Consider the following 12,850-nt stretch of genomic DNA (forward strand, 5'->3'; position numbering starts at 1 on the left):
GCTACAGGTGCAAACTGTTTTGTGAGATTCAAAAGTGTTTGAAAGCAAACATAGCAAGCAAACAGAGTAGAATTTCTATATTCATGCCCATTACAGTTTTTTGTAGACTTCTTCTCTAATGCTGAAGTCAGAAAATCTAGAACAATGTTTTCAGTGAAGACTTTAGACTCAGCAAATGTACTTGAATTTGTGGATGAGGGTTGGAACACCAAAACAGTGAATGGAATCACTTGTAATGTGCAAGCTGGCTCAATTGCTTGCAAATACATGATAGGGACACAAAACTTCATTATGTCATTTTATTACAGAAGATGGCACTATGTTGGTGGTCAGCTAACTCCACTTGATCAAGACATGGAGGACTTCATTGACAGCCCAATAGAAGACATTGATATATGGGTAAACAATGAGCATCTGTCAATTGTAAAGATAAGAGGCATGTGTAGCTTACATCAATTGAGATTGGACCTGCAAAATGATGAAATTGAACTGCCCACAACATTCTTCTTTCAAATAAATGGTGGAAAGGTAACTGTTATCCCTAAAAGTCTCTTGTTCTCTTATTGGTTCTTTATTTAACTTGGACTATTTTTGTAGGTATCAAAAAGGAATGAAAAGAGGCTACAGTGCAAGGACATCTTGGATGGCATTGTACATTTGGTGCCTTAAACATCCTTCAAGGCAATTTTGTAACACATGACCTGCAAGGATCTTATTTTGTATCACATGACCTGCAAGGATCTTGTTTTGTATCACATGACCTGCAAGGATCTTATTGAAATAAAGATCTAAAAGGATCTTTATTTTGTTATTGAAATGCAACTTTTCCAAACATCAATGATTTTACTTCAATGATTTGATTTTGTAACAGAGTCTTAAAACAAGGTGATCAAAATGTATTCAATTTCAAATATTTGCAATTACATAGAATAGACAATTGGATACAAGTGGGCTATAGAATAGACAATTGGATACAAGTGGGAAGCTTGATACAAGTGGGCTACAATTACAGTGGGCTACAAAAAGCTAGAATAGTTTTTTGCCAGGAGTTTTCTTGTCCCTAGGGGACTTCCTTAATGGGGTTGGATCTTTTGTCCTGGGAGATTTTCTTGTGGGCTCTTTGGCAGGAGGGCTTGAGGGCTGCTTCCTCTTTCTCTTATCATCCATCTCTTCACTTGCCTTTTCCTGCTCACCACTCTCTTCTTCCTCTTCACTTCCCTTTTCCTCTTCTAGTTTTGCTTTCCCCTTTGCCTTTTCTAGCTTTGCTTTCCCCTTCTCTTCAACATCATCATCTTTAAATACCTCTTGCAATTGTCCATTTGCTTCAATCATATACTTGATAATCTTTGCTCTTGTCAACCATACATGGTTCTCACTATAGCACTCTCTGTTGATCTATACAAGGCAATAGAAAGCAAGTTTTAGGAACAATAAAATGAGAAAAAATACAGCTGGCAAATATGAAATATGCTATACTTCTATATTCTGATTGTCATTGCAGTATATGAAGTCCAAGAGGAGCTTGGCATTTGTCACTACCCTCCATCCACATGAATGGCTTTCAGGTTGGATTGGAACCTGCAACTCATTACATGTATTTATGGGAATTCCAGCCTTCACAACTAAAAATTGGATTTCAGTCAGCATCTTTGGCATGGGTGGACAATTCTCCAGTGTCTCTATAAATCTTGTAGCAGCACTGTCCAAAATTCTTTATTAAAAGTATGTGCTTGAGGTTCTGCTTGTGGTTTACAAAATGTGTCTGCTACTATACTTACAATTTTGCTTGACCATGTACTCCAGCAAGAGAATTGACAAAGTAGCATTTTCTTTTCACAATATCAATTGCAATTAAACTCCAATGTGAGCTATAAAAACAAGCCTCAGTTAGCCTTCTAACATGAATTAGTAAATTCTCTTCACAAGGTGTAGGTAGGAAACTTACCTCTCATGATAAGGAATCAAGAAAATTTCACAGATTTCCAAGTCCACATGAATCAACCACTTTGTGAGCTCTCTAATATTTGTCTCTGTCCTGAGAAAGTGGGAGATAGAAGGGTCTAAAAATTCCACCTTTTGTTGAAGGTCTGGCTCATATGTATGCATCATTAACCTGGTACAAGATATTGTTATATAAAGAGTTCTTGCTATAAACAAAAATACAGAGGAAAACAAAAACAACCTGAGGCATGTGATAAGGAGTGGAGAATTCATCTCCTTGGTCCAGTCCTTGAGAATTTCCAAGGTCTCAGAGTCAAGTGAATTGTAATCCTCCCTAGGATCCTCCTCACTGAATAGAGCGACAACAAAACCAGTAGGATTGACACTCCTCAAGAGGGGCACTAGCTGAGGTTCCAACAGGTCAAGCTCCTTTCTCTCTACAATTTCCTTGTCTTCCTTTGCTCTCTTTTTCCTTTCCTTTTCCTCTTCTTCAGTAATATCAACTACTCCTACTTCAGGCTCCTTGGGCTTCCTCCATGGAGGAATGTTGAGAATATTAAAGGCCTTCATATCATGCATAGGGACAGGCTCCAACATTCTTCAAAACCTGTATCTCAGCCTCCTGAGGGTGTTCATGTCTTTGTCCATCAAAGTAACCCTATGGGCATGAGCTGCACAGATATAGGCATCTTGGAAAAGCTCAATCATAAAGTCCTCAGAAGCCTCCTGGATACATGCCAATGCAGTTCTAGTCCACCTCATGTCAATCTTGTACTCCTCTGCAACTTGTCTGCATAGTCTTTGGAAGGTAAGTTTGGGAATTGCAAGATTGATGGCCTTTATGGCCTTCCTTATCTCTCTTAGACATTTGACCCCCTGCTTGAACTTTCTCTTTGTAAGGAGAGGCTTAAGCTGCAGTGGCTTGGAAGCTTTCCTCTGATGTGTAGTTTTTCTTTTGCTTGGTTGAGGGTCAGGTGTGCTTGGTTTAGGGTCCTTCCTCTGAGATGTGCTCTTCTTTGGTTTGGAAGTACCAGTTGAAGCTTTGCTAGGCTGAGCTTCTTCTTCATCTTTGGATAGAGGCTTATCAACCTTCCTTGCAGTCTTCTTGGTCCTTTCCATCTTCAAAAGGGATAGGAATGATTGTTAAACAACAAACATTAGTAAAAAAAGTAAACGATGTATATTTAATTTTTATTATTACTTTATCAAAGTAAACTCCTCCTTTTCGACATAGTGGCACACATTTCCATACAAAGTGGAACACATTGCGGTGACACCCCGTACGCGAAATCACAAAGGGACCAATGTCCTCACACTTTCGATGATCGCGCACGGGGTGACGGAGTGCCTAGCGGTACACAGAGAGGCACACATTGTATGCATGGTAAACTTCTCCTTGTGGACATAGTGGCACACATTCCGGTACACATCGTAAACACATTGCGGTGACACTCCGTACGCGAAATGACAAAGGGAGCACAATCCTCACACTAGTGGCACACATTGCGGTACACATCGTAAACATGATCACACTTGTGGACATAGTGGAACACATTGCTTTGATACTCCATACGCGAAATGACAAAGGGGGCAAAGTCTTCACACTTACGAATATCGCGCACGGGGTGACGGTCAAAGCGCTCGAAATTTTGGGTTGTGGAAGTGCGAGAACCGGGTAGAACCTCCTTCAAAATGCGCTTAGTTTGGGCTCTGAGGAGGTTTATATAGGGTGCTTTGCACAAGTCCCTAGGCGCATACTAGCCATTGGACCACACTTCGAGGCGGAAACCGATTTGCACACCCCCCGAGGCGGCGTTTTTTGCTATAAAAAGAACCTACCCAACCCGTTTTTTCGCTTATTGTCATTCACAAGGCTTCGAAATTAAGCCTCCAACCCTCCAAGCGACACACCGCGACCCCCCGTGCGCGATTTTGGGAGCCGTTGACCTCTTCTTAGCAATAGGAAATCGCGTACCAAGTGTCACTCCGTGCGCGTAGTTAGTGAGTGCCGAGTTTCTCTTAACCCCTCACAGTTCGCATAGCAAGTGACAAACTTAGCATGTGACAATTTTATGTAATTCTTTTTTGCTTGCGCTTAATTTGTGCGCTTAATTTTATGCTTTTAATTTGTTTGTAGACTTGATATAAAGAAGGGTGGTTAATGTCTTGATAGACTTCTCTTTTCTCTTTTTCAGCTGAGCATTTGTGGATTGTCATAATGGATACAGAGGATATACAAGAGACCACTGATGAAAGGCTGATGTCTTTTCTTTACAAAGTTAATGAACTTACAAGATTTCAAAGTGTTAAACAGATTTTTAATGCTGCCTTTGATCTTCAAGCACTTGTGGATGGCTTCTCTACACAAATTAGTGACTTGAAAGAGATATATACAGAATTGATCAGAGATCACAGGCTTGACAATCTTGTTCATTTTGTTGATATATGCAAAGCAGGTAGCTTGTCAAGGACAGGTATTGCAAAGAAGTGGTCAAGCCTTCATCCAGACTGGCAAAAGATCATAAAGCCTTGCAAATTTCATGGTAATATGCATTGCCAGTTGGTAGATTATGACCTTGGACTTATCATTTTCTTCAGTGTACTCCCAACACCAGAGGGCAAAGAGATTCCAAAGCAGATTTCCCAGGCTGAGGAGGACCAGGAGAAAGAGGAGATAGAGATGGAGTTCCATGAAGAGGAAGAGAAGCTACAAAGCACTGTGATGTTGGACATTGCAAAATTTAAAGCATAAAACATCACTGAAGTGGAGAATGTTGACATTGAGGATGAAGATGTTGATCCTTTGCATTGCACAGCAACATTTCCCACATACAAAGTTAACAAAAAGGAATATGTTTTGCTGAATGACATTCAACATCTTTTTGATCTAAGGGAAGATTATGCTTTGGCAGTTTTGGCTGAGTGGGGATCTAATGACATAGGATTTATTGATTACTCACCTTGCCCCTTAGCAGTCTTGGACACAGAGGCAGAATATTTTATTGACAGCTCAAGTGTTGGAAAGCATGTGCAGGACATTGTTCTGAGATATGAGCAACAGGGTGTACCTTCTGAAGAGGAGTTCAATGAGATCCAGAAATGGCTTAAAATAGAGCATATGGGAGAGGAAAAGACCAGAGATTATGAAGTAAGGCCAACTATATCCATTGATATATGGGAACCTGCCTTGTTTCAGGAGGATGAGTCTCCTAAGGTATGTTAATGACCATTTTGCCCTGTCTTATTAATGTGCTGAACAATTAACCAAGACATATTTTTGCAGATTGAAATATTGGACACAGACAAATTCCTTGGCAGGGGAAAGGGTTCCAGACCCTTAAATTTAGGAAGGAACCAGAGCTTGGGAAACTTTATTGGGAAGCTCAACAAAGAGACTGTCATTATATTCCACAACAAGTTTACAAGAGAACCATTGCTGTCAATGTTTGCAATTAAAGCACTTGCAAAGGTTGTTGGTTCATATCAGCTTCCTCCAGGGTTAGAGAAGTTAATATTGGTGGAAAAGGAGGAAGCCATCAGAATTTTTGGATTCTTCCCTGGCCTTACTGGTTCTAGAGCTGGTTATTTTGCAACAATGGCATCCTATGTACTTGCCCACTCTGGGGACCTCAAGAGACAAATGATAGGCTACAATAAGCAGAAGTTTCTGAAGTTTAGGGGTGAAGTTGATGTACCTTCATCAAAAGACTGACTTTGCTCAAACCTGTACTTTGGCCCACTTTCTACCTTGTCTCTCTCTTGTAGCTAGCCATTGTAAGAATTTTTCATTTGCAGATGAACTATTATATGAATTTTGTCTTTTCTGCTTGTTCCTGTGTAAGGCATTTGCTAAATCTGAGTTCAGTAGTTCTTTCTTTGTCATTTTTTATCTGATTCTATGCCATATCTGTCTATGGAACCATTGGAAAACCTCAAGCAAGCTGTTTGCCTTCACTGCACCTCCTCCATGTCTTGTATGCTTGAAAAACTTGGTTCTTGCTTGATAATGGGATTTCTCCATGCCTTGTGTAGACCATATGGACAGGGAGCCCCATCTCTTTACAAACCAGGGAGTGTGATTGTAAATTATATGCTGGCAAAGTAAAAGTGTGTCAATAATTAGTAAGTATGAGATTAATCATATGCTTCCAAACTAAAAGTATGTACATATTAAAAAGGTCAGAAAATAAATAAAAAACTTACCATGTAATGTGTGAATTCCTGATCCCAAGCATCTTTCATTGCACTTCTGAAGTTATTGAGCACTTTCTTGAAATTTGGCAGATCATTTTTGCCCCAGGATGTCTTATCACAGTAGGAAAACACTTTGTCTAGTGATTCCCATACCTCTGCCTTTTTGTTTCTTGATGTACCTTCAAGACCATGATCTTTGATGGCATTGTGGAGAGCTTTCCACTGGTTATACTTCACATTGGATGAACCCTTCTTGGCATTTACCTTTCCTAGTTTGCCATGAAACCCTAGGAAAGCTCTGGCCTTCACACCACCAACAGATACCTTTCTAGGCACATTGTTTCCATTTGAAGACCTCTTCAGGTTTGTTTCAATCTTAAACTTACCACTGTGAAGGCCAATTTCTGATAAAACCCTTTCAATACATTTGATTGTAGCATCTCTAGTTGCTTTTGGCTGTAACTTCCAGGCAAACCCCACATACAGATGTACAATTTTCTCCACAATTCTTCAAAGAGCATGCAGAGTGCATATGTGGACATTAGCAAGTGGAATATTCAAAACTGGTTTGAAGTTTGGATCTTGAGTATGCCTATTGGGTGCTTTGTTCCAATTTGCAGGATTACATTCTTTTGCTGATGCCATACAATACAGACAAGGGCTCTTTGCCATAGCTCCTTTGGAGACATTGTACATACATTTAAGGGTTTTAAGGTCTCCTCCCATGTGCCATTCCACCCTGTAACTTCCAAACCCTTCAACTTCAAGCTCTTCCCCTAATTCTTGTGCATTAATGACTTCGGGTATTGTTGTTTGATGGAAAACCCAATCCAGAACATCAAAGTCTTCACTCTCTACTTCAAAAGCACCTAGCCACCAGACATTCTTCTCCGATTGCACGCTGAAGTACTTGGTATCCTTCGGTTTCAATGCTCTGTTCATTAAAGTTATGGAAATCCTCTCAATTTTTCTATTCTTAACAATCCCACATTCATCAAGCTTTATCACAAAACTGACAACACCATTTGCTTCTGTATGCTCCAGCTCATAGAATCTGATCATTTCCTTCTGAAGTGTCTTCAAGTCAAGGAAAATATTATTGAACTCGTCAAATTGAAGATCCATCTTTTTACCATGATAGGTACCATGAATGTGGTGAGGCTCACCCAACATCTCCATTATCCTCTCATTGATCTTTTTCCTTGCCTGCTGCACAATGGATGGCTTTGGAAGCAAAGAGGACCTGACCTTACATTGCTTTAACCTTGACTTCATATTTCTGAACAGCTTGCTATAACCATCTCTGCTAATGCCTACCTTATCCATAGTATATTGCACATCCTCCTTGTCCAAGCAAGAGCTCTGCAAAAATCCCTCAATGCACTGCTCCTTTGCCTTTTTAAACTTCTTCTCTGTGAAAATCTTTTTGGCAACCTTGAGAGGTAAAACATCACAATAATGTTTAGCTGCCATTTCCATGTTTGATGCAGAGTTTGGTTGTAGCAAAGTCCTAAATCAAAAGGTACAAAATTAACTAATTATTGTCCAAATGACACCAACAAAATAAACAAACTAAATTAAAGTTAACTGAATATTAATCATTTAATAAAGAACAATAGCATAATAACAATAACATAAGCATAATAATGTGGAGCAGAATCATAATACAACTTAACAAAAAGATTAACAACCTAACATAAGCAGAATCATATAAAATAACAATACCTTGTTGCTCTGATTCTCCTGCTGCAACCTCCTCCACCACGTCTCAAGGCTTCAATGTTCTTTAACTTCTTTTCTCTTTGTTTGTTTCCTAACATTGTATTCTTGCTTCTAGCTTGTTTGAGCTGAGTTTGTAGCTTTTCGTTGCTCTCTTTACATTCCTCAAGTTGTTGTTTAAGAGTATTTATCATTTGTTTGGTCAAATGATCTTCTAACTTAAGAATATCTCTCTCTGCCGCAAGACTCTGTGTATAACCCAGCAACCCTCTTTGACCATCACCCACAAATTTTATCAAAGATGAACAATTTGAGAATGGGGGAGTGCTCTTTGTCATTGGGTCCACTGGATACAATCTTCCATCAGTCCATAGATCAATGTGATTTTTTTGATCTTGCCGCATTGCTTCAAATATGGACGAGGACACCTCTGCACATTTGTTTCTCTTGCGCACTAGACAATATTCTTCATTTAGCTCAATGTGTAGATGGTATAAGCTTCTTCTCTTCCTCATGGAAGTCTGTTAACAGTATTTGTCAGAGATAGTACTATAGGAAAAAGCTGTGCAGATACGAGGAAGAAGACGACAAAGAAAAGGTTTGTTTCAGCTTTTGGAAATTTTGAATTTTGGGCCAGAACTGACGTTTTCGTTAGTTTTGGAGGGAGTATTTTTTAGAATATGAAAGATCCTAGAAAGATTTGACAATGACATGTTTCGGTGGAGGTAAAAAGGACGCAAACTCACCTTTTTACAAACATTTCACTATTTTTTAAATAAAGTATATATTCTCTCTCTACATATTCTTACAGGGCACAAAAGTGACCTCAAAATTCCCCTAATGCCAAACCCTACAGAGGAGATTGAGCGAGTCAATAAATTAAGGAGTTTGGTAGAAGATACCCAAAGGGATCTAGAACCAGCACCTAGGAAGATCCAGATTACAGACACCATGTTCCCTACGCAACAACAACCTCACCAAGTCCATAGACCCTTGGACATACCTAGTGTCATCCAAGAAGAAAGTGACTTAAAGTCATGGGAAAGTGGGCGTACTCACTTCTTGATGGAAAGAATGTTTATAGAGGGACTACTTGATCCTATCGAAGAAATGGAGATCCCATCTTCCCCATGTCAAGGGACTCAAGGCCAAAAGGTGCCGTTAAACATTGCTAAATTGATGGATTTCATGTCTTCAGAAGTTAGAACCACCATCATGTCCAAACTATATAAAGACCCCGAGCTAGTCTCAGCTCTTAGAGACTTCCTCAATGGAGAACTGAAGTTTGGGCTACCACAATTTGCACAAATGGATGGATCTGGGGAGATGCCAATAGAGGAGGAATACATAGATCCACAACCGAACCTAGAGGAGAACCTTGTTATAGAAATACATGTTAACAAGTTGGGACAATACTTTGAGGGTGATGAATCTAATGCGACTATACCAATCACTACTAAGGGATTAACTGTGAAGGGAATCCTTGATGGTGGCGCTGGGGTTAGCATTGTGACTAAAAATTGCTGGGAAACTATGGGAAGACCTCACCTTGCAACCACAACCATAGTAGTGAAGATGGCCAATGGGTCTATTGTTAAACCTATTGGGATGCTAGAACATCTCAAGATCAAGGTCTTTGGACATAAAATAAGGATTACCTTTATTGTTATGGATTTCTCCAAACACACTATGGCATCAGAGATGATCTTAGGAAATCCTTTCATGAGGGAAGCAAAAATGGTGCATGACTGGTCTAAAAACCATGTCTACTTGCAGTTCCAAGATTATGTCATTCGAGTGGATCTTGTGACGGGTCAAGCACATCCTCTAGGAAACACGTTTTTAATTGATCATAGATCTGACACCACAATTCACTCGGCCCCATTGCAGTATTGTTACACGTGTAAAGCGGACACTGATGTTGGGGAAGATTATTCTTACATGGATGTACTACCTGGGATGACTGAGTCAGACAATGTGGATTGGGTCCACCTAGCAGCAACCATAGACACTTGGGGAAACAGGGGGACAACCTGGGTAACACCTGAGGGGGATGAAATGCCCATACCCTTAAATATGCTACAAGCAATGTATATAGCTTCTGACAAGACTCATCCTCATGTAACAAAGAAAACATACAAGTGGGTCCCTAAAGCTTCTTTAGCGACCATGGCTAGTACTAAAAAATAGAAGCCTTGTGAGAAACGTCCCACTCGCTCCAAGAAAAGTAAGAAAACATGGCGGTGGATTCCTAAAAAACTATTGGAAGCCCAAGGCTACTATAAAGGAAATGATCAAATCTGGGTGCCAAAACGTAAATTGTGCTCTTACATGTCACCGGGCCCATGTGAGCTCAATCCCGTAGCTCCAAAACAAATCGACAATCGCGGAAAGGAAAAAATCACGGAATGCTACACACCCACTCTAGAGCTAGTTTGGGTATCGAAGAAAGAACAATTTATTCCACTTAGCTCAGGAAGGGGGGAGTCCCATAAAGCTTCCAGCTCCTCATGTAATGCATCCATAGAGGTAAAAGCTTCGCCACAACCTCCACCTACAATAGTGGACCTCCATGAAGCTACAAAAGAATCCACACCTCCCAGTGTTCAAGAATCACCTGATGAACCACATCAAGTTTGACCCTGGGAGAGTACCTTACCACCCTTGCAACTCGACAAGGCACCTAAGGTAATAGAAAACTATTGGCAAAAATCCACACCTATTACCAACTGGAATAATTGGTTTCAGAGGGTGACGAGCTCATTTCAAATGGTATGATCCAAGGAAGGGGGGAGTGTTTGCTGACAGTCATCATTCACTTGCTTCCCTCTCAACCTTGTTTCCATGACCTCTTAATCTCCAATCTTAGGGAATGTATATATATAGCCTTATACTCATAAAAACAAACAAAATAAATAAAGAGCAAGAGCAATTAGCAAATGAGTATGCACAATTAAAGTCAAAACATTGACTCAGACCTACACATTCGCATCCGATACACTGAAACAAAAACCTATGCCATAAAACACCTTTGATCCTCATCACTCGAAGAATGGAGGGTAGGTAAGATTAGTACGATAGGAGTGTTTCTATTTTAGAGTTGAGTGATTAGCAAAGTTTCTTTTTCCCACTGATGTGCCTCCTAGAGGTATTCTTTGTATTTCCTTGTGTGTACAGGAACGTGTTGATGTGGTTAGGATTTGAACCTTCATGAAATCATTCTCTCGTTCACACTTCAAATCAAGTGCAACCATCAACACAAACAGGTGTTTCTTGTCCATTAGCATTGCCCCATATCTTTTTTGCATCCATGTTTGTGTGCTTTGATTGTGATTGGTAGCATAATATTCATCGCATTTTCTTAGTATCAAACATTTAATTCAATGTCTTTTTTTGTCATAATCACTTGTCTAGGTTTAAACATCAAGCAAGTCTGACTAAGCTAGTTTGACCAAGTTAGGTGTTAGAGATCTTCTCTTAATACCATGGGGAATGCCTTCCTAATAATCAATGATTACTTAGGTTCTTAATTCGATTTAAGTAGCATTGTGTGAAATGTACTAGGGCTTTCTAGTGGGCTTGACCCTATTGACCTTTAGCTTAAGTATTATAAAGGGAGTTTACTAGTGTGATGAGCCTGGGGAGGTGTAACAGTGTTATATGACCCCCCAAAGTTACAAAATTAAAATGTTGAAAATGAATAAACAAAAAATCAAAGTGCCCCAATGTAAAATCTTAAGCTAGAAGAGAAATCTCAGCTTGATTGGGTACTTCACTCACATGTATCACCTATGGTACTAGAGCCCTAGAGGTTCCCAGTGTGGGCGCTTTTCCTTGAAAAGCAAAAAACCCAAGGCATACAAATAAGCACACACATCAAAATTGAATCACTGTGGAAAAGACTTGGGGGGTCAAAGAAAAGGTAATCAGTCAGGCGATGATTTCATGAGAAATTCCTTTTATCGTAGCTTAACTACAAGGTCTTCTAGGTATAGCCTCTAGTCAGCCCTCGAACATGAAATACTTGGCTCTCGCGATTAAACAACTTAATTGACCAGAGAAAATTAAGAAGCTTACCCATGGTATTAATAGTCGATCTCTAGTGCCTTTTGACCGTTAAATTAGCGACCCCAAACTTGTTTAATTTTTTACCTTTGCATCTGTTTATGCATTTGATTATATTGCAATTTAATGTTTATTGCTGACAAATTGTTCAAAATTTTGTTACCAATCAATTTGTCTGCCTAAAACTGCATATGCTTTTTAGTCGCTTATGAGAATGCAATTACTGTGCCAATGTTGTTGGATTTTGCAGTGATTGAAGAAGGCATCTCAAATTCTCTTCCACCTCGACGAACGAGCTTCAACTCAATAGCTTCCGAGGACGGAATCTACATCAGGAAGGGGGGCATGTTAACCCTCACAGCTCACGGACACCCTATTACCTACGACGGACGTTGTAACCTACGGCGGAGATTGTATTATTTATTTGGTAGAGTCAGGTACCGGGCTTGTCGGTCCAATAGGAAAAGGGTAAGAGTGATCGCCGATGAGAGGCGCACTCTAACTGGAACATTCAAGGGATTAGTTCTCTAAGCATGGGCGCCCAAGTGTGAATGGGGTGAGCTCATATAAAAGTCAACTAAACCTAAAATTCACTCATTCTCTCATTTGTGCAATAGAAGAGTGCTCTTGCTCCATCTCCATCTCCATCTTCTTCTTCTTTACCTCCTTGTGTGTGTGTGTGTGTGTATGAGAGAGAGAGAGAGAGAGAGAGAGAGAGAGAGAGAGAGTGTGTGTGTGTGTGTGTGTGTGGGTGATCGAGCATTACGAATGCACGGCGGTGGCGAAGCGGTTGAGCGCGGCGAAGCGGCAGCTCCTTCTTCTTCGCGGCGAGGAATCCTCCACGAAGCAAGCGTAGAGCGGTGAGTGACACACCATCGCCTTATTTGAGCTTACTAGTTTAGGCTTGTGGTGTGTTTGGAGCCATTTGTGG

At 40.2% G+C, this 12,850-nt stretch overlaps 1 protein-coding gene across 1 annotated transcript; it reads right to left on the reverse strand.

The window, feature by feature from the left end:
• Positions 1–1,026: 1,026 nt before the first annotated feature.
• Positions 1,027–1,332, reverse strand: LOC147461805 (uncharacterized). Its single transcript, XM_086501870.1, has one exon. It carries the CDS (start codon positions 1,330–1,332, stop codon positions 1,027–1,029), a length of 306 nt encoding a protein of 101 aa, XP_086357996.1.
• Positions 1,333–12,850: the final 11,518 nt, after the last annotated feature.

The sequence above is a fragment of the Adiantum capillus-veneris genome, chromosome 3 (genome assembly GCF_014529385.1).
Source record: "Adiantum capillus-veneris isolate H3 chromosome 3, ASM1452938v2, whole genome shotgun sequence".
Lineage (NCBI taxonomy): Eukaryota > Viridiplantae > Streptophyta > Polypodiopsida > Polypodiales > Pteridaceae > Adiantum > Adiantum capillus-veneris.